At 61.6% G+C, this 21,079-nt stretch overlaps 1 protein-coding gene across 14 annotated transcripts in view; it reads left to right on the top strand.

Annotated features, from left to right (window-relative positions):
* The first annotated feature begins 16,659 nt into the window (after window positions 1-16,659).
* Window positions 16,660-21,079, top strand: part of EBF3 (EBF transcription factor 3) — a 105,636-nt gene continuing 101,216 nt past the window's right edge. For 3 of the 14 annotated variants that reach the window (XM_036027455.1, XM_036027446.1, XM_036027448.1), the window contains exons 1-4: window positions 16,663-17,159; window positions 17,271-17,427; window positions 17,787-17,850; window positions 18,559-18,614. In XM_036027455.1, coding sequence (XP_035883348.1) covers window positions 17,026-17,159; window positions 17,271-17,427; window positions 17,787-17,850; window positions 18,559-18,614 — 411 coding nt within the window. In that variant the 5' untranslated portion in view covers window positions 16,663-17,025. Of the gene's footprint in view, window positions 17,160-17,270; window positions 17,428-17,786; window positions 17,851-18,558; window positions 18,615-21,079 lie in introns of all 14 variants that reach the window. The other 11 variants (XM_028513836.2, XM_036027449.1, XM_036027453.1 and 8 more) reach the window with 6 other exon arrangements.

Raw genomic sequence — 21,079 nt, 5'->3', positions numbered from 1 at the left:
CAGCAAGGCAGGCGAGGAAATTCTTGGGCACTTCCGAGCAGGGCTGGGCCCGGACCTGCCTGACATCCAGGCAGCTGGGCCGGCTGGCCAGGGCTGCCCGCCGCAGGTGTCTGGAGGTCGAGCCGGCGTGGAATGCGGCCTGGGCGAGAGAGCCTGAGCCGGGCGCTGGCGGTGCCCGGCGGCTGGCCGCCTTCCCCGCCCCCGCCCCCCGCCCATCCTCCACCGAGAGCACACAGGTCCACCTCGCCCCCGGACGTGGGGCAGGCGGGTGCACTGGGGTTCAGACCTGTACCCAGGTGAAGGTGGCGTCTCTGCTCCGGGTCCCAGGGATGGGCTGGGCCTGTGGCTGGAGGGCAGCCAGCCCCAGGCCGAGGAGAGAGCCCAGGCTCAGGGCTCCGAGGACGGGAGACGTAACCCCGGCTCCTCCCCAGTCCGCAGAAGTGTCCCCTTGGGCGTGCGTCCACGGGGCGTTCCGCAGCGAGATGAGTTTCTGCATCTTCCCGAGAGTGAAGGCCCTGGGGCGTCGGCCGGGAGGCGGTGGGGCCTGAGCTGAGGCCGCACGAGGGACAGGGAGAGGAGGGGGCAGCCCCCCACCCCGGGTCCGGGCATGGCCCGCACCCAGCCACCAAAGGGACGGAGTGCCGTCCTCGCCACGACAGGGATGAATCCGACGGCATGGTGTGGCGGGAAAGGAGCCGGACGCAGGCGGCCATGCCTGCCCGATCCCACCTACGCCAGCCGTCCAGAAGGGCCAATCCAGAGACAGAAAGCAGGTCGGTGACGACCGGGCGCTGGTGGGAGCGAGGTACACCGAGGCACGTGAACACTTTCCAGAAATGTCGGCGGGAACACTTTGTAAAGTGTACGATTATCTACCTGTTCTGCTGTACCTCCGAAACCAACACCAAGTAATGTTGAGTGTAAACGGTAACTGAACCATTTTTAAACTTTTCAGGAGTTTCTCTGAGCATCGACTCCAATCAGCAACACCAAACCACAGGTTGTGCGGGGCGTGCCCCCAGCAGTGGCGAGGGGTACGGTTCTCCCAGGGAAGACCTGGCAGCAGAGCCCAAAAAGCACGTGATTGGCCGGAGCCGGGGGAGCCGCCCCCGTGGGGAAAGCCTGGATTGGCTCTGAGGAGCAAAACTGCTCCACACTGCCACACGCATGTCTCCGCGGGCACACGGGTTTCCGTGTCTGTGGGCTGATGCCCAGCATGCAGTCGCCAGGTTGTGTGGCGGTTGTGCGTTCAGTCTTTGAGGAAAACACCGTTTTCCAGAGTGGCCACACCCTCTCCAGTCCCGCCTGGATGCTCCAGGGGTCCAGTTTCTCTGCATCCGTGTCAGCGTTTGGGGGTGTCGCTGTTGGTCGTTTTGGCCATTTTGGTGGGCGTGGGGGGCATCTCACAGCGACTGTAATTTGCGTTTCTCCAGTCCCGTGGGTGACTCCCCCACTGTGCACCCCCTCTGGAGAAGTGTTACTTCGTGTCTTCAGCCAGTCTTCCACTGAGATAGCTCGTTTTCACTGCTGAGTTGTGAGGGTTCCTTGTGCATTCTAGCAACTGACCCCTTGTTGGATATTTGACTTGGAAATACCTTCTCCTAGTTTGCAGCTTATCTTTTTGCCTTCTTCTCAGGGTCTTCTACCGAGCGGACCTTAGAAGAAGTCTTGCTACGCAAGTGGCTCCTGTCACCCTCCGCCAGGAGGAGGTGTCAGCGCGTCTGCCCCCTGCACCGGGCATCAGAGTCGCCGAGGAAGACACAGCGCAGCCCCGTCACGCAGCCCTGGATGGACCAACGCTCCCCCCCGCTCAGAGAGGAGGCAGCACAGGACCGGCGCCTGCGGCGGGTGCTGACACCCCCAGGCCCAGCGGGTGACCCGCTCCCCTGCGGCCGAGGCAGGGTCACGGGCCTTGGGGTGCGTCAGGAAGACCCAGGGCCCTCCCTGTGGGTGTGGCCAGGTGCCATCTGACGCTCGAGCAGGACAGGGGCACGGTCACATCTGAGGCAGGAAGAAGTGTCCTTCCTCGGGTGACAAGTCCGGCGTGGGCTGCGCGGGCTCCTTCTCTCCTGGCGAGGGAGCGGCCGAGGGAGGGGGAGAGACTGTGTGCAGGAGCCTGCCGTGCCCAACAGGTTTCAATTCAGCCCACCTGACCCATTTTTCTCCTGGGGGCTGTGCTTTCATGTCAAGCCTAAGCGCTCTTCGACCAGTCCGAGGTCCCCAAGATTTTCTTCTGCATTTTCTTCTAGACATGTTGCACTTTTACACTAAGGCCATGATTTATTTTGAGTTAATTTCTGTGTAAAACGTGAGGCTTCAGTCAAGGTTCATGAGCTTGCCTGTGAATGCCCGCTCAGTCTGGCGTCTTTTCTGACATGTGCATCGTTTTAGTGCTATGCATTGTCCTCTCAGCACTGCTTTAGCTGCGTCCCGTACGTGGGGATATGTTGTCTTTTCACCTCCATTCAGTTTTAATGCATTTCTTTTGAAATGGTCACTGAAGACTTCTACTGCGACTCATGGGATTATTGGGAACTGCCTTGTTCAGTTTCCGAGTGTCTGAAGAGTTTTCTGCTGCTGAATACTCGTTTGATTCCACTGTGGTCAGAAAGCAAAGTCTGTGGATTTTGATTCTAAATTTGGTGAGATCTGTTTAACAAACTCTATTCTGTGGTTTATCTCTATTGGTGTATGAGTGAATGAATAATTAGAAAGAATGAGTATAATGCCATTGTTGAGTGGAATGTTTTATAAATGTCAGCTGGATCCTAATCAGATCGAATTGCTGGTTGATGGTATAGTTGGGTTCTTTTATGTCTGCTTATTATTGGTCTAAGTGTTCTATCAGTTGTTGGGGAAATCTCCAAGTATAATTGCGGATTTCTCTGCTCCTCCGGCCATTTCTGTCGGTCTCTGACTCGCAAGTTTGCAGCTGCTCTTCGGAGCAAGCACGGTTAGCCTGGGTACATCTTCTTTTGTCGTTATATTATGCCTCCCTCTGTCTCTGGTAATCTTCTGGGCTCTGAAGTCTACTTTGTCTTTTGTTAATGTAGTCAGTTCTGCTTTCTTTTTGATCAGTTACATGATGCATCGTTTTCCACCTCGTACTTTCAAGCTGCCTGCATTGTTACGTTTGAAGTGAGTTTCTTGTAAACAGCATATTATTGAGTCACGCTTTTAAATTTGTTCTGCCAATCTTTCTCTTATTATTGGTGTATTTAGACTCTTTACATTTAATGTAGTTTTTGATACGTCAGGGCCTAAGTCTAACATTTTATTTTACATTTTTAGTTTGATTCTCTCTGCTTTTTCTTTCTTTGACCTGCCCTGTGGTTTACATAACACTTGTTAGAATTCCGTCGTAAGTGAATTGTCGTGTTTTTTAGGTTTAAATGTTTGTACCTCCCAGGGTTCCTTCTCTGATTGTTTCTTTACCGTCTCGAGAACTCCCTCTGCCATTCTATTGGGCTGGGTATACAGACCACAGACCCTCTAACGGGGGCCCAGAGAGGGTAAGGGACTTGCCCAAGGACAAGGGTTACCAGAGGAAACTCGGGTTGGAAGGCCCAGCACGCCCGGTCGGGGGGCCGGTGGCTCAGCCAGCAGCCCAGGCCCTTTCATCCGAGACGTCCCCCGGGACCGTCCCTGCACAGACCCCGGGATGCTCCCCCCGGGGCTTTGCTTCAGGAAGAGGCTGGGTCTCAGCGGCTCTGCAGGCTACGGGCCACCTTCCAATGGGCAGGTGGTGGAGGCTTTACCCAGAGTCAGTTGAACTCGAAGTCAAAGGCAAGGACCTCCAGACCGCCCGAGACTCCTGACATCAAGCGCACAGACAGGGGGTCTCCCTTCCCCAAACCATTCTGAGGTGCTCCTCGCCAGGAGACCCAGCATTAGTTTCTTCCGGTCAGCGGTGTGGCCTGTGTCCGTCTTTCTCCTTCGTGAGCGTGGGTGGAGACAGCTGGGACAGTTGTCACAGCCCAGTCCAGCCACTGCACGGTCACTGGGTGCTCGGCTCCCAGCTCTCGGGCAGCTGAGCTTCTTCACGAGTAGACTTGACGATGAATTCCACATCGCAGGAGAGGAGGATGCTTTCTTCACATGTAAGATGTCTCGCTTATATCGGGTCAGCCAAAAAGTCCGTGTGGTTTTTTTCTGTAAAATAAAAGGCACATTTTTCCCCTTCACCAATCACTTCATTGACTTGGATGTTTTGAGTGTGTCGGCCGTCTCTGTGCGTGGGATAACGTTGACTGTTCTCCATCGATGTCTCAGTTCGATCGCTGTCCACTTCTACCACCCGGAGCAGGGAGCACTGTCCAGCAAGGACTCTCCAGCAGGAAACATCGCAAAGCGACGTTTCTGACACGTTCACTCAGCCACGGCGCCTTCTCCACATACCGCGCAAACCCTTTTTCTGTGGTTTGGTTGCGTTTTTTACCTTTCTTAAAATAATAAAGCACAGTGTGGCGAAAATGTTGCTTGTTTCCTTCCATCTTCAGTGTTAAAGTGGCCACATAAAAATGCACCAATTTTGATCAGTTTTTTTCTGTGGAACACGACCCGCACTCCCTGGACCCACGCAGTTCAGACCATGTCTGGCCCCCGGCCGGAAGAGGTTTCCCTGCAGACGGGACGCAGCGGGTGAGGACGGCCCGGGCTGCCCTCTCAGGCATCTGCCTCCGGTGCGCGCGGGACTCCACGGCAGAGAGACCTCAGAGGGGGTCCCGTCTGCATGGACTCGGCAGGGGCGAGCCGAGCCCCCACGCCGTGCCTGGCCCCGTGCGGGGAAGCAAAGAGCAGCTGGGCCCCGACTCGGGCCCCAACTCGTGCCCCTTCAGGGGACACCCTCTCGGGACACGGCCCCCGGGACGAGACGCCTGCGGACGGAACAGCCGCCGAAACCCCGCGGGCTCCGAGGAGGCCCAGGGCTAGGTGCCGACCCCGGGGTAGGGGCCAAGCTCCGCTTCCACTGGGTCCCCTGACGGGCCCCTCCGTCCCTCGGCGGCGCCCTTGGCCTGGCGTGTGCCGCAGGACACCGTGACCGCCCCACCGTGTCCCACACTCAGACTGCTGGCTGGGCGCACTGCCTGTTCGGGGTAGGGGGACACAAGGGAGCATTGTGGTGGGCTTGACTACGGGTGTGCGTGAACTCACACCTCCAGGCACAGTGGCTGGGGACGACGCACACGTCTGTGGACGCCGACAGAGGGGCGTTGATTTCCGTGTGCCTTCGCCTGCCAGACCCGCCGAGGCCTTCCTGGCACAAACGCCGCTGCACTGGCTCTTGTCACAGGTGCATCCTGCTCGCTCAGCGGACTGCGGCTCTGGGGGCCACCCGTTCCCCACTGCGCTCACAGCCAGGCACAGCCTGAGTGACCGTTCATGGGCGGGGAGAGGTGACAGCGGGGGCACCCAGCCCTGTGTCCGGGAGGTGGGGCACCGGGAAAGCGACCTCGAACACCTGTGGCTGTTATGTTTTGTCCGAAGGGGAGGTCGTGGGTCTCCGGCCAGCGACGGGGCCCTCTGGGTTTCTCTTCCCCGTGCACGGGTGGCGATTTCTGCGGCCCATCCCCATGGGACCAGGTTGCATGTCTCACGCACCCCCTTGACCAGTGCCATTCCTGCCCCAGCCCCTGACGCCCTAACCCGCCTGGCTCGGCATTCCCCTCCCTCCCTCCTTCTGGAGGGAGACGGTCCTGAGGGCTGCACCCCCGGGAGCGGCTCAGGGAGGGAGCTAGAAGCGGGGGATGGAGGCGGCAGATACTCGGGGCGGGGGGGCGTTGGGAGGAAGGAGGCCCCCCAACCACGCCCGTCAGAGGGCAGGGCGAGCAGGTGAGACTAGGGGGGGTGGGAACCTGGGGTGAGCCAGCAAGGGGGAGCAGGGCTGCAGAGCCACCGCTAGAGGGACCGAGACCACCCCTGGCCTCCTCCCTGTCTCTGCACAGCCGACCTGCTCACATCACACCAGATGAGCAAGGCCGTCTCGCGGCCCTGTGTGTGCAAAGGGACTTCAAGACTCCGAAGCCCCTCCCCCCGCCTCTGAAGCCACACGAGGCAGAGCCACAGAACGGCCAGGGCTCTGGCGTGGGCGTCCCAGCGTCCTCACGTGTGACCGTGACACGTCCTTTCCCTTTGCTGTGTGTGCGCCCGTCTCAGGTGCCTGGCAGGTAGCCTTCTCGACAGGCGAGCTGCTGTTGGAAACATAAGTAATTTTATGTCTTAAAATATTGCTTAAATAGTTTCATGCTGGGTCCCATTAAAAAAGGATTCCCAAGTGAAGGTGACCAAGGGGAAATGTTCATTATTTAGCTCTTTTCTTACATGAAGCTATCATAATAAAGTACATTTCTGGATGGCATTCTCTAGAGTACTTCTTACTAAATAAATGGCCAAAAAAAAAAAAAACCCTTTTCCTCCCAGTAAGATTTCATGATTCAGCACATTCAACGGTCACTACAAAGGGCTGAGATAAAGAGCAGAAAGCACATGCAGGGGCGAGAGACAGGTGAATGTGAGAGGCGGGACGTGGGCGCTGCTGAGCGAGGGTCAAGTTCGGACTCAGTGGTGCTGTCTGCTTTTGCAGACAAGCCGTGGTGGTTTGGAAGCTGCATTCATTCAGGTATCTCTCTACACGGCACGCAGGTCTTGGGAACAGGGCGATGGGAGTTAGTAGGAGAAGATCCTGGGTTCTTGGCAAGGTGTTTTTTTTTTTTTTTTAAGGATTTTATTTACTTCTAGAGAGACGAGGGGAGAAAGAGAATGGGAGAAACATCGATGGGTGAAAGATGCTTCAGTTTGCCTTCCCTGAGCCCCCGACAAAGGGCCTGGCCTGCAACCCGGGCCTGTGCCCTGACGGGGAATCGAACCTGAAACTCTTCAGTCCACACAGTCCAGTGCTCAGTCCACTGTGTGGCACCAGCCAGGGCAAAGGGGTTTATTAGACAGAAAATGTGCAGCCACGGGGTAGGGCACCGGGACCAGAGGTTTGGGTCTGGAGGTGTGGGTACAGGTCCGCTCCTTCCTACCCAGGGCAGGCAGGCTGGCCGGCCGGCGGGTCCAGGGGTGGATGCCCTCCTGACCCCTCTTCCTGGGGACAGAGGCACCTCCGGGTGTCCATGGCGAGGCCCCACATCTGGTCACTTGCGGGGGAGGCCGCCGGCAGGGAGTGGGGCAGTCGGGGTTGCCAGGCCCCCTCGCAGCCCAGCGGAAGCACCTCGGCTGCCGTGGCCCTCTGCCCGGCGGATTCGGCTCGGGGCCGGTCGGGACTTCTCTCCCCCAGGGGCGTTTGCAGGAGAATCCCTGGCCCTTCTCCCCGCCGTGGGAGGCCCCTTGCCTCTCCCATTTCGCATGTCTGCCCTGCAGTCCAGCGCCGCCCACGGGAGCGCTCCCAGCATCCAGACGCCCTGGGAGCCCTCCTCTCACCCTGCATCACGGAGAAGACCCAGGGCACCGGTCCTCAGCCCTGGGGGACTGCACGCGTCCACACCGGGGGCTTCAGACCTCCCTGGCTTGGGGCCTGCTTCTCCCTCTTTCGGCCAAGGCAGGATAGGAAAGCCCCCCGGTTCCGAGGAAGGGGCAGGGATGCTGTGCTTGCACAGGGCCCACCGGAAAAGGGCCCCGCGCCGGCGGAGGGGTGCCCCGAGGACCCTCCTACACCCTCCCCTTTCCCCCGGCGGCGAGCGCGGGGCGCAGCTGCGGCCTCCGGGCGAGCCCCGTGGCCGCCTGCGGGCACCTCCTTGCGCCCCCGCCCACCGCACCGCCGCCTCCCGCGGTGGATGGCAGTGCGGCGCGTGCGCACTGGCGCGCTCGCGGGCCGGCCCGGGGGCTCTCTCGGGAGGGCGGGAAGTGGGGAACGTGGCAGACGCCTGGCTGCCCACCCTCCCGGCCAGCCACCGGCGCTGCCGACACCTCGAGGCCGGTGCGCCCCACGACGCCCGTCCAATACGTGGCGTAGGTAAGTGCGCGGGGGGCTGCTGGCCATCCCGTCGGGGGCTCCGCGCCCAGCCCGCGTTTCCCCAGAGGCCACGGGCCAGCAAAGTTGAACTTGGCGTGTTTCAGGCCAGCGTGGGGCGGGGGTCTGTGGCCGCGGTTGTGGGGTGGGGGGTGGGGGTGCAGGCTGTGCGGACTGCGGTGACCCGCGAGCCAGGGTGCGCTGTTGTAGCAGGCAGGAGCACGGTGGGGCCGCGGGGGGGCGGGGGGCGCGCGGCGAAGCTGGGGACGCGGGACCCCGGACCAGGGCCGGCGCTCAGGCCTGGCCTCCGAGTGAACTTTTGCTCTGAGCCCTGACGGCGTCCCGGTGGCCGGCGAGCACGGCCTGGGCGGTCTCCTGGTCTCCGGTGGCCTCTCCCGGCTGCCTTCGGGCGGGGCTGCGGGGCGGGGAGCGTGCCCAGCGCCCTCGGGGCGGGGAAGGCGCGCACAGGCGCAGGAGACTGGGGGGGGGGGGTCCGTCCCCGGGATGGAGTTGAAGGGCCGGGATTTTTCAGTCCCTGCCCCTCCCCCAACACAAAAGTGAGACCCCCGGAGAGGGGAGGGAAAGGTCCCAACGCCGAGATGCCTGGACGAAACGCAGGAAGCAATTAAAACTCCTCCTCTCGGATTAACAACCAAAAATTGATCGATGCGTCAGGAATGCCGCTGATTTATGGAGGGCGCTCATTTCTCCGGTATGGAGAATTTTATGTTCTCCAGGTGAAACCGAGTTCACCCGGCTCCGGCGCAGATTGATGTTTTAATAAAAATAAATAAAGGGGGAAAGCTCGCCTGGTCTTTGGGGACATCAAGTCTCAAATCGCGGAGTTAGAGTAACAAATCAAATCGCATTATCTTTACATTTCATATCTTTTAATCGCGTGCCTGAAAAGCGCAGGCGGCAGAGGCCTGCATTTCGAAAGTTTCCATCCGGCCCTTAAAAGTTCGCATAACCGAGCAATCAAGGTTTCGTGGGCGAAATCGCACGGGGAGCGTCGGGTGACTGCGACCCGCGGCCGGCCGCGCGGGGAGGAGGAGGAGCGAGCTCGGGCGCGCGAGGGCGGCGGCGCCGGCCGGAGCCGCGCGGCGCCGGTAGATGGCGCCCTGGCCCCACGCTAGGCCCACAGCCGCGCGCTGCTGCGGGGAGTCGGCGGGGGCGCGGGGCGCGCGGGGCTGCGCGCTTGCGGTTGTCTTGGGCCCGGGCAGCCTGGCTCGGCAGGAAAAAAAAAATCGAGATGACTGTTGGCATTTCACACTTTCAATTGTTGGGGGCGCGGTTCCTGGGAGACCAGGGGAGACCCCCGCCCCGCCACCCCTCCGCAGCCTGGCGGCGGCTGGGGCCTGGGGCCGACTGCGCGGCCCCCTTGCCCGCTCTCCGGGTGCGCGGCCCGGGCGGGGCCCCGGAGCGTAGACGCACGTGGGTGCGGGCGAGGGTCGGCAGCGCGGCGGCAAGGACACCAGGTTCAAAGCTGCCCACGGATGGTCCCCGAGGGCTGCCGGGACCGCCCAGAGGCCACCCCCCCCCCCCACCCCGCGCGGGGCACGCGGCCCGAACCCGCGCCCGCCCGCCGCCGGGGCCGTCGGCGCACTCCGCTTTGCAATGTAAATTTCAGCGGGACAAATTGCTTATTAATAGTCCAGAAGAGAAGCGGGCTTCTTTCTTTCTTCTTTTCTTTATCTGTTTTTATTCCTGCATGGCCCCTAGCTATGCCCCGGGCAGCCCCGCCACCCAGCAGCTTTCTCTTCGTTTCAATATCCTAAAGAAAATGCAAATTTCCACAGTGTGGCCTTTTTAAAAAGTTAAATTAGGAACAGCTTCGAGTGACTCCATTAGTATGGAGAACATAGACACACGTTTAACGTGGGAATAGTTCCCTTTCAACGGGACTCATTTTGGACTGTGAGTCTGGCAGGCCCTCTGATTGGGGAAGGATCATATCTCGGCCGAACGCGGCGCCAGAGACGCCCCCCCACCCCACCCCCTCCGCTGGGCCTGCGCGGGGCTTCCCGGGAGGGGCGGGTCCGCGGTGTCGCGCCGCCAGACCCGGTCCTCGCGTGCGGATTCCTTAGAAGTTGCGCGAACGTGAGTAGGCGGGAGGAGGGCCTGACACATTTCTGTCCGAGGGCAGGGTGCTCTCCAGGCCCTCCCGGCTTCGTCGCCGTGGTCCTGACGCTGAGATCACCGTCGGGGGAACTGACCGGGCACGGCGGCTGTCACCCACCAACCCGCTGTTGCTGTGGCTGTTGCGCACAGGGCGGACTGGTGGTCGCCGTCAGTGCGGCGGAGCAGCGGCCGAAGGTCGCGGCAGAAGAGGAGGCCAGTCCAGTCCCGTTCCGCCCACTCCCGCCCCTCGCCCTCCCTCCCACCACCCCAGCACCTTGGCCCGCGGTGGCAAAGCTGGGTTTCCAACTAGAATTCCACGGGGAAACTTTCGCGCTCCTTTAGCTTCCAGATGGGGGTCTTCAGTTCTGCCAAAGGGCCTGCTTATCTCCCTCCTGCCCCTTGAAGCCAGTGCCGAGGCTGCGCGTCCCCGCCCAGGAAAGAGTTAAGATTCACAGCGAGTTGGAGAAGTCTTGTTAGGGTGTAATCTGCATTTTTAAACTACTGCGTAATAAAAAGTGAGAAGTTTTGAGACACCTTTCTTGATTATACCTTTGGCGATAGTTTAGGTTTTACATTTAATTTGCATTTTGTTCTTAGTGAACATTGAAGCCCTGAGTGGAGGATTGAATTTTATTAGGACATCTGGACTGACAATATCAAATCAGACACCAGTGTCCCAAAGCATGCTAGAATTTCAGAGTTAATTAGAACGTAGTGTGTTTAATTAAAGCCAATTATAATATTCGGAATTATCTGATCGATCCGTGTTTCTACAGTTTGGGTCTGTTTAGGTGTTGATTGGCGCGCTCGGCGGCTGTTCCACCTAGGAACTACTCGGGCGAAAGTTTGCTTTGTCGACTGGAGGGGGCGGGCGGGCGCGCAGTCCGCGTCCGGGTGCCGGCTTCGGCGCATCCCTCCGCGCTGCCTTGGGGCGCCGCGGGGCGCAGCTCGGGAAATCCGGGCTCCCTGTTAAAGCGGCTTCACCTTTCTGAGTCCCTGGGACCCCGCCACGCACCCACTGCCCTTTCCCGGCTCGCGTGCTCCTCCGAGCTGCTGGCGGAGAGGCGACCTTTAAGGGGGCAGGGTGCGCGGGGAGAAGCCAGGCTCGCAGAAAGGTAGAGTTTTGGCCCGGGATTCGGGATCCCGGTCGCGGGGGCAGCCGCCCTGACGGCGAGAACCCGAGAGGAGTCGGGACGAGGAGACAAGGAGCCGCTCCCTTCCTGATTCCGCGCTGCAGGAGCGGAGGTGAGGCTCGCTTGGAGCGCCCTGGAGAGCGAGTGAGTTCCGTGGGGGGTCCGCTGCCCCTCGCTCGGCCAGCCACCCGGAGGGTGCGCTGCTCGCCAGCGAGGGCACGGACGCGGCGCTCCCGCCCCGGGCCTACTTCCCAGGGCTCGACTCGGCCTGACTTTTGCAGATGCACTTGGGCAGCGATTAGGACCAGGAGGCGGGGGGCGGTTCTGCGCGCTCCTGGGGTCACGGGGTCAGCGAGGCCTAGGTGCACCGGCCGCGCAGGAGCCGCAGCCCAGCTGTTGGGGCCGTGTGGGGAGCGTCGGCGGCCACCTGCCCCGGGGTAGGTGGGAGCCGGGCTGCTCAGCTCCGGGCTGCGCCGCGGCGCTCTGCTCTCCCCACCCCAGGAGGCGCTGTTCGTCAAACTTGGCCTCCTTGGCAGGAGGCGCCTGCACGTTCTCACGTGGAGAACTGAGCCTTTTGCAGTCCTCGGGGGCGGGCTGCAGGAGTCCTTGCCTTACAGAACAACGGGGGGCGGGGGGCTGCAAAGAACAGGGGTCTGAGACCCTTCAGAGTTCGCTTTCTACCTGTGAGTCCTGCCAGGCCCCGGCCTTCCAGCGCAGGGGAGAGGCGCCGGCTGCTGTGCCCCCGTGGGTGCGGGCGCAGCGCCCAATCACTCGCCCCCCAGAGGGAGCGGCCCGCGGCCTGGCTGGGGTTCCATCGCCACGTGCCTCCGCAGGGCCCGGTGGCTGCCATCTCTGTGCAGAGAGGACGCAGGCGCCTTCTCTGGGCCTGAAAGACCCACCTGAACCCGGCCCAGCCCCCTCTGTGCGTAACTTAGCAGGTTGGGGTGGTCTGAGTGTGGAGCTACTGCTCACCCGTCCTCGGGGCCGCGAGCGGCGTGACCCTGCGACGCAGGTCTAAGGCCCGGTGTCCCTGGGGGCCGCGCGCCTGACCCGCAGGGGGCAGGGTCTGCCAGTGCCTGGCGCTTCCCCCTTCTCCCGCAATTCACCGCGCTTTCTGGGTGTGTGCCCCCGGAATCTCCCCGTTCTCCGGTTCTCCGGGCCCTTACGGCCTCCCTCCCTTCCAGGCCCAAGGTCAGTCCAGGTGTCGGTTCGGGTTCTCCCGGCCTCTGCTGTGCGTGACGCCCGGCCTGGGCCCCAGGCGGGACCCGGGCTGGAGGCCGGGTAGTCGGTGCGGTTTGAGCGTGACCCCTGGGCGCGGAGGACGTGGGGGCGGGCCGCGCGTGCAGCTCCGAGCTGGCTGTGAGAACGAGAACCGTGGGCCTTGGGCGCACGGCTGGCACTGGTTGGAGCGCTGTAAGTGGCCTGGCTGAGCAGCCTGGGCCTGCGGCCACAGGCCCTGTAAGGGCACCTTGCCTGTCTGAGCCAGAGCGCCCCCGATCCCTCTGGGTGCCGGGCTTCCAGAAGCCCCCGGCAGGCTTCTCCACACCGGAAATGCACTTTATCACCCTTTGGAAGGCCGGCGGGGTGGCTGGCAGGTTCTCAGGCTCCGCAGGGAGCAGGAAGGGGCATCCGAGGAGTGCCCGGGACACTGGGCCGGCTCCAGCTCTGTGCCCGGCCTCGCACCCTGGGACCCCTGACTTGGCCGAAGTTTCTGGGTGGCTTGGAGACCAGTGCCAGCCTGGCTCCCGCTCTCCGGGCCTGGCACCACGCAGCCGTGTTGGACCCGGGACTGGGGAGGTGCCACGGGAAACTTTATGCCTGGCACGCGCTGAACGGCCCCCTCCCTCGGGTGGGTAGTGGGCGCAGGCAGAGGGCCTTGGCGAGTACGGTGAAGGCGGGGGCTCTGGCACCGCGCCGCCGGCAGGGAGGCCGGGCCGGGCTTGGGCACCGGCGCCGCACCGTTGTGCCGCCCGGCCCGGCCTGGCCTCTGGCGGTGCGGCGGCTGGAGGCCACGCGCTGCCTCGGCCTCCCTGCGCCCCGCCCGCTGCTCCCCGAGCAGGACTCCCGGGGCGGCGGGCGCTCTCCGAGGTCACTGTCTGCTCCGGCACGACGTGGGGAGGACAGCTGGGCACTGGCCATCTGACTGACTCCGGCGTGACATCTGGGAGCCCACTGGTGTGTGGCACGCGAAGCGCTTGATGCCGCTATTTAAATGCAAATGCGAGGGGGCTCATTGAAGCCTCTCCCCGTAAATCCGCACAAAAGGAATACTTCCCACCCTCCGAGGAGGCGGCGGCGGCGGCGGCGGCGGCGGCGGCGGCGGCAGCGCGAGGGCCACCAGTGCAAATCGCGTAGAGCGGGGCGCTGAGCTGTCGCCTGCGCATTCGCGGCCCGGGGTTTGCGGCGAAGGTCAGGCCCCACCCGGCCGGCCCCTGGGAGCGCTCTGCGCGCGGAGGCTGGGCCGGAGGTCTCGGGGGACCTGCGCAACTTCCAAAGTGCCGGCCTGCCCTCCCCTCGGCTTCCCCTACCTGGGTGTTGGGCGCCCTTAGTTCCCTAGAAAGGGAGGGGGTGGGGCGGAGCTCCCGCGGGAGGCGGCCGGGCGCAGGGACGCGCTCGCAGCCTTTCTCCGGACTTCCAGGAATCGCCCTGCGGCCCCTCCCCCGCGCCGCGCGGCCTGGGTGCTGCAGCCCTCGCTCCTCCGCGCCGCGGCTCCCGCCCCATCAGAGCGAAAATCTTGGGGTGGGGTTAGGCGGGGGCCGAGGAGGCTGCGCTCCGCGGCTGCCCTGCAGCAGGCCCGGGCGGAGACCCTGCCCCGGCGGCCAGCCCTGGTGCCCGCCGCTCGGAGCCAGCAGCGGAGTGACAAAAAAGATAAAGTTGGTGAATGATAAAGGCCGTATTTTCCACGCTTTGGGTGCGGGACCAGATGATCTAGAAAATGAGCTGAAATGGATTCAGCCTCCAAGCCTGTTGTGAGCGCAGCTGATTCCCCCGTTTCGGGCCAGATGGCTGCTGAACACAGATTTGCATTCATTTTCGCTTAATATCGTCCAAAACAGTGGGGCAGCTGCATTTGTTGTCAAAAAGGTTTAAAACCCCTTTTCTTTCTGGGGCAGGATCGTTACCTTATGTGATGGGCTTATAGAACTTTTTTTTCCTCTTTAGTCAACAGTATCAGATTTAGGAGGATTTGTTTCTAAACCTTCTAATTTGGTAATCAGATTTAAACCGCCCTGGTGCGTGTAATCTGAATTAAAGATACTGTAAATGATTTTAAGCAGGGTACTTTCGTTAGCGCGGGGAAGCGGGCACCTCCAGCGCGGGCTGGGCACTTTAGGAAGTGAGCCACAAAGAAGTCATTGTTTCCGAATTCTAACTTCATCTTTCCCCGAAAAGGCATTTTGCATATTCTGACAATAACGCCGGCCTGGCCGCTGGCCCTGCCGGGAGCCCCCAGGCAGCTAGGCTCACGGAGACAAAGCGACTCCTCAACCCCACCCTGCCCTGACGGCCAACTTTATTTTTGCGTTGTCTCTCCGGGAAGAAAGTGTCCCCTCCCGCGCCCCTGCCTGCGGTGGGGGAGAGCTCCGGGCTTATTAGGGGTACAGAAATTTTCTTTTAATTTATCGTGAGTAGTTTCCACACACTTTGATTTAGGGTTATTAACATTCTATACAGTGGCATCTTTAATATGTGGCGATCGCTTCTAAAGACTAATCTCATTACCCTCAAATAGTCATAAAATATGATTTTATTATACTTACGTATTTAATTAGACGGCCGGCACCGTAATGGATTTTGAGATGGGACCGGCGCAACAGATTTGATGATTCACTTATCTTCGGCAGTAATCATTAACCCCCAACACCAGCAAAATAGATTGCCTTCCAACACATCCTGTTTCTCGCCCCTTCTGAGAGGCTTGGGGGGTCCCCGGATAATGTAAATCGGACTTCGATTTTCCCGATTAATTAAAATATTAACGCGTGCACGCCGCCAGTTCACAGAAAAGGGAGTGCTGCCCCGGGCCCTGGGGGAAGAGGCTGCCCAGCGCCGCCCTGGCACCCTGTAACCTGTTTGGGTTTTGTTTGTTTGTTTTAATCAAAGGAGCCTGAGTTCTCTCGGCAGGGAAGTGCCAGGACAGCTCCCGGCGGTCCCCTGGGTCTGCAGTCCCAGCCGCGCAGATGTCCTCTAGGCGGGCTGTGCGCCTGGGCTCGGAGTCCGTGCTGCGGGAGCCCGGCCGCCCGGCCCAGGCGCTGCCGCCGCCCCGCCGCCCTCCGGATTCCTCGAAACTAGGTCGGGAAGCCGCGCGCCGCGCGCTTACCCGGGCCCGGCGGCACCGAGCGTAGGACCGGGGCGCCCGCGGCGTCCGCTCGGCTTTTAGAGCGGCTGGCGCCGGGGAGGTCTGGGCACCGCGCGGGGCGCGCAGGCTGACACCCGGCTCCGGGTCGCCTGACAGGCCGGGCGCGCTTCCTGTCCTCCCGGGGAGCCCGGAGCTTTCTTTGTCACTCGCTGCGCCTAAAGACAGGCGGGGGGGACGGGGTCTCCCGCGGCCACCGGGAAAGAGCATCTGGCAAAGCCCGCCTCCGACGTGGGTCCCTAGCCCAGCATTCGGCGGCCTCATCCGAGGCAGCCGGCACGGGCGCCCGGCGAGGCCCGGATCGGGGCGGACCTGTCTCCCCAGCAGCCTTAGGTCTGCTCAGAAGCCAGGCTGAGCCGAGCGCCCCGCCTGGGCGAAGGAGCCCTGCTCCCCTACTGCCGCCGCCCCCCGCCCGTCGCTCGCCCCACCGGCTCCCTCCCCGCGGCCGGCCTTCCTCTCCTCACTTTCCCCCTTGGGCCGCTCCGGGGCGGGCGGCGGGGCCCCTTGCATTTATTGCATGCGTTTGTGCAAGTCGGGGCGCCTCTGCATGTCACCCCCTCCTTCCTGCCGTGTTCTGACTGTCTCTGTGATTTGGGGAGGAGGTATGAGGGGGACCACGCTGCAATCGGGCACTGGTTGTTTCATTTCAAGATTTATTTGGGCGAGTAGTAACTTCCTTGGCTGCGGGTGGGCGCGAGGAGCCGCAGCTCCTGGCTGGGGGCGGCGGCGGCGCTTGGTGGCGCTCGGTGGCGCTTGGCGGCGCTCGGCGGCGGCGGGGCTCGCTGGGCTCGCCGGGCTCGGGCCGGCTCGCGCGCCGTCAGGCAGTCAGTCGGCGAGCGCGGCGGCGGCGGCGGCGGCGGCGAGGGGCGCGGCGAGGGGCGGCCGCTCCCATATATGGCGCAGGCACCGCCCCCCGACGTCACCCTCTGACAGCGCCGCTCCCGGGGGCTTCGAGTTTTGGCTCCCGGGAAAGGGTCCATTCCTCGGGGAGAGAGGGCTGAGTTTTGTGCGCCTCCGTCCGCTGCGCGCGCCGCTCCAGGCCCCGCCGCGCCCCGCCTGCGCCCGGGACTGCGCCGCGGCTCTCACTGCCCCGTTTATTTGTCTTTGGAGCAGGCGGGCCGCGCCAGAAGCGGACGATCCCGCAGTGTCCTGCAGCCGCGGACGCCGCCCGGCTAGGATGACACCACGTTGAGCGCGCCTGCAAACAACAACAACAACAGCAGCGCCTGGCCGCGCGTCCTGCTTCTCCTGCTTCTCCGGAGCGCCGCCACCGCCGGTGCAGCCGCCGGTGCAGCCGCCCCCGCGCCCCCGGCCGTCCGGAGCGCACGGCCGCCGGTGTATGTCGCGCCTGCCCGGGACGGGCTGAAGCCGGCGGCGGGCCGGACCGCAGGCGCCGAGCCCCGAGCGCCGCTGCTCGCGGAAGCGCTTTCGGCCGGGAGCGGCGGCCGCCGCCAGCAGTTTTCATGTTTGGGATCCAGGAGAACATTCCGCGCGGGGGGACGACCATGAAGGAGGAGCCGCTGGGCAGCGGCATGAACCCGGTGCGCTCGTGGATGCACACGGCGGGGGTGGTGGACGCCAACACGGCTGCCCAGAGGTACGTACCGGCCGGCCCCGCGCGCCCCGGCCCGCGCTCCGGCCCCGCCGGGTCCCCGAAGCCGGCCGGCGCCGTGCTCCTCACCGGGCCGCTGTCTCTTTCCTCCCGCAGCGGCGTGGGGCTGGCGCGGGCGCACTTCGAGAAGCAGCCGCCCTCCAACCTCCGGAAATCCAATTTCTTCCACTTCGTGCTGGCGCTCTACGACAGGCAGGGGCAGCCGGTGGAGATCGAAAGGACCGCTTTTGTGGACTTTGTGGAGAAAGAGAAAGTAAGTGCGGGCACTCAGTCACACCCTCCATCTTTCTAGAAGTGGGAGGCAGGCGGCGCCCCAACGCGATGGCCCGGAGAGCCCCCCTCGGCGGCGGCGGGGCGGCTCGGCCAGGCGCCCCCGCCGCCACGTGCGCCGGCCAGACCGCGGAGGGCTGGGCGGCTCCTCTGCGCCCCCGTCCTCGCGCGGGGCCGGGAGGGCGCTGGGCGGCCAGCAGGAAAGTGACATCACCGCGCTGCTCCGAGATAGGAATCCTGCCCTGCGTGAGGCCACGGGGCCTCGGTCGTGCAGGAGGACCGGGCGCCGTGGCCGCGCGGACGCCGGCCGCACTAAATGCACTTATTTATCGTTCCTTCCAGGAGCCCAACAACGAGAAGACCAACAACGGCATTCACTACAAACTCCAGCTGTTGTACAGCAACGGTAAGTGGCCGCGGCCCGCCTCCCCGCCCCTGCCCAGCTCGCCCTGCGTTCCCGGGAAGCTTAAAGGACATAAAGATTTGGAGATTAAAATGACACGGATGTAAACACGAAATCTTCTCGTGGCATAGAAGGAAAACAAAACAGAGGCGATCGATAAGTCGATGGCACTTCCCATGATTAACCGGCGGGGCTTGAAGCAGAAAGTAAAAAGCAGATCGATGGAGGCTCCAGCTGAACATCACTTTTAAGTGACTTTTTTCAATTTTGCAAATTAATGTTAATTATTGAGATGGGGGTCGCTCCGGCAGCCGGGCATAACTTCCTTCCCGGGCTCGAGATTTTAGAAAATCCTCGAGAGACATTAGAAAGAGTTCAGACTCTGCTTCTGTGTCTTGCTTTCTGTTTTCCTGAAAATAAATGACCCCTCGGGCCCACCGGCAGGCCGGGCGGCCGGCTGCTCTCGGCCACACACACTTTCTCTCACACCTTGCAGGGCAAACCCTGAGAGCCTTAAGGTCCTTAATTAGGAAAAGGGGGGAAAAATGCAGGGAGCAGTGCCTGGGGTTTTCTCTGTCGCTGTGAAAGGGCACGCCCGAGTTTTGCTGCATCACGAGGCTGCAGTCCCCGAGTCCCGGACTTCCTGTGCCCGGGTGCCCTTGCGAAAACCCTGACGAGAACCTGTCTCGTTTTTTCTTTTTTTCCCCCCAGGAGTCAGGACGGAGCAGGATCTGTATGTGCGCCTCATAGATTCAATGACCAAACAGGTGAGAAAGTTTAAATGTCCGCACGGATTTTTGCACTGCTCGGCTGGGGCTGTCCTGGGGTCCAGGGACTGGCAGACTGACAAATGGGTCTCCTGCTTTTTGTTGTGCCTGGAGCTTCCTTGTCGTGTTAATGAGAATTCCATATTTATCGGAATAAATGAAGCGATCGGCAAAATAGTTTGTTGTCACAGAACAGGACAGATATGCTTTATTAAATGGCTTGTGATTGGATTCAAGTTCTCTCTTAATTAATTATGGTAATTGATATTTGACAGAAAAATTTCAAGATGCCCCCCTCCCGTGTGTTTTCTGAATGTTTCCCCTTTCTCCTTGGAACCATTTCATCGATTTTCTTTTTTCCCTACCACAATGGCAACTAACTCCTTTCCAGAGCCCATTGAGCGGGCCTGATCACTCCATTTTTCTCCTTCCCCGGGTGACGGTCTGGTAACACGAGACGTTTGTTTGGATTTAAAAGTTAAATGTGTTGGGGTGAAAAGTCACCTTGTTCTCCTCTAGTCCATCTTCACCTCCCGGCCCCCCGTCTCCATAATTCAAACTCTGAGCTCCAGGGGTCACCCCAGCCCGCCCCGCGCTCAGGGAGCCGCTCCGGCCCTCTCTCCCCCTCCGTGTCACCCCTTGTAAATAACATAATTACAAGCAGCTCCTTATTAAATTATTTAACCTGTCTCGGCCAACTTTTCCGGGGATAACTGCTGGCTCTCGGCAACACCACCGAGGGCAGGGGAGCGCACTCCCCGCCTGCTGACAGGGCGCAGCCCCGGCTGGCTGGGTGCTGGGTGCTGGGTGCTGCGCGTGGCTGTTCAGTTGTGTTGCAGATTTCTTCCCTCCTTTTCTTAAAAATAGAGGGCTGGGGGAGGGGAACGCCCAGTGCCCAAATGAAATCCACTCGGCACAGATTGATTTAAAATATGCTTCTGAGCTGGGCTGCAGGCTGGGCCAGGAGAGTGGCGTCTGCCTCTCGGAGGCCAACTTTGAGGACCGGAGCCCCAGCCAGCCAGCCAGCCGGCCAGCCCCTCGCGCGTCCTGCCGCCCAGCTCGCCTGCCTCCCGCCCGGCAGGCACTCCGCTGCCCGACTCTGCTCCCCTTTTAGAAAGTTTGTCCTTGCCCAGGCAGCGAGCGAGCGCGGCAGACCCCAGTGTCTCGGCGGGAACGCGGGGTGGTTTTCTCTTAGAGTAAACCAGACCTGACAGGTAAACTGTGCTTTTTTTTTTCCTGACAAAGACGGGCCGTGCGCCCTTCGGTAATTATTTCCCGTGGATGCAGAGACGCCGGTGGGGGCCAGGTTGCTCCGTGACAGGGGTTTTTATTTCTGTGTACGCAAGGGCTGATGTTTTCGGGGAAACGCTGCCGTGTAATTAAGCGGTTAATGCAGGCAGCCCTAAGTCTCCCTGTTGCTGCACAGGGAGGAGGGTTTGTTTCAAGTTCACTTTTATTGTTCATTTAGCCACGGACCTTTGCAGTATAAACAGGGCTGAAAATAAAGGCATTTAATCTCCTCTCACTGACGGGGATGGGGGGGGGGTTGGCAAAGGGAAAGAAATAGCCCAGTAACTGATCAAAGAGTCAATGGCGCTGAACCGACAGTTTATGGATTTCTGTTTGTGCTACAAAATAAAAAATAAATCAAATATAAATACGGGGCTCCATCGGAAGACAAGCGCGCTCTCAGAAGAGCTGGTGCCCGCCGCGCGCCCTGCAGCCCCAGGCGGCCGTTGGCCTGCGGTGACGCCGGGGCTGGCAGCCCGGTGGAGGGAGGCTGTGGCGGAGGGAGGCTGTGGCGGAGGGGCTCGGGGACCCTGCCCTCTTCCCAGAGGGAAGCCGGCCTCCTCGGGGGAGGACTCTGTGCACCTGGAAGTGGAGGAGGGTGTGAGAAGTGCCCTAGGAGGTTGGAAGTAATTCCCAGATAATTTTTTGAAGGGGGGGGCGGGAACTGGGGAGGGCTCTCCTCCCCCTTCTGTGGAATTTTCTGCCGGAGCGTGAGGCTCCCGCCCCCCGCCCCCTGCCTCTCCTCCGGTGGCCTTTCCCCTTCTTTTCTTTCTCTTTTCTCTTCTTTTTCTCTCTCTCTCTCTCTCTCTCTCTCTCTCTCTCTCTCTCTCTCTCTCTTTTTTTGGAGCGGGGGCCGGCTGGGTCCGGCGGCGGAGCGGGGTGCGAGCGGCGGCGAGCGCACCTAGGGCTGCGCACCATCTGGCGGAGCCTCTGCCCAAAACCCACCCGAGCGTGTGCGCAGACACTGCCTTTTTACCCGAGAAAAATCATTGTTAGCAGTTTCAAAATAAACACCAGATTGGCCATTAGCACTTTCTTCCCCAGTATCATCCAGCGAGGAGCACGTGGCCGCGCGGGGCCAGCGCCCGGGGCCCGCCTGGGGAGCGTCCGCGAGGCCTGGGCCGGCCGCGGCCACGTGCGGCTGCTGCGGACCGCTCCAGGGCCGCCCGCCGCCT

The sequence above is a fragment of the Phyllostomus discolor genome, chromosome 5 (genome assembly GCF_004126475.2).
Source record: "Phyllostomus discolor isolate MPI-MPIP mPhyDis1 chromosome 5, mPhyDis1.pri.v3, whole genome shotgun sequence".
Classification (NCBI taxonomy): Eukaryota; Metazoa; Chordata; class Mammalia; order Chiroptera; family Phyllostomidae; genus Phyllostomus; species Phyllostomus discolor.
This window is presented reverse-complemented; position numbering and strand designations above follow the sequence as displayed.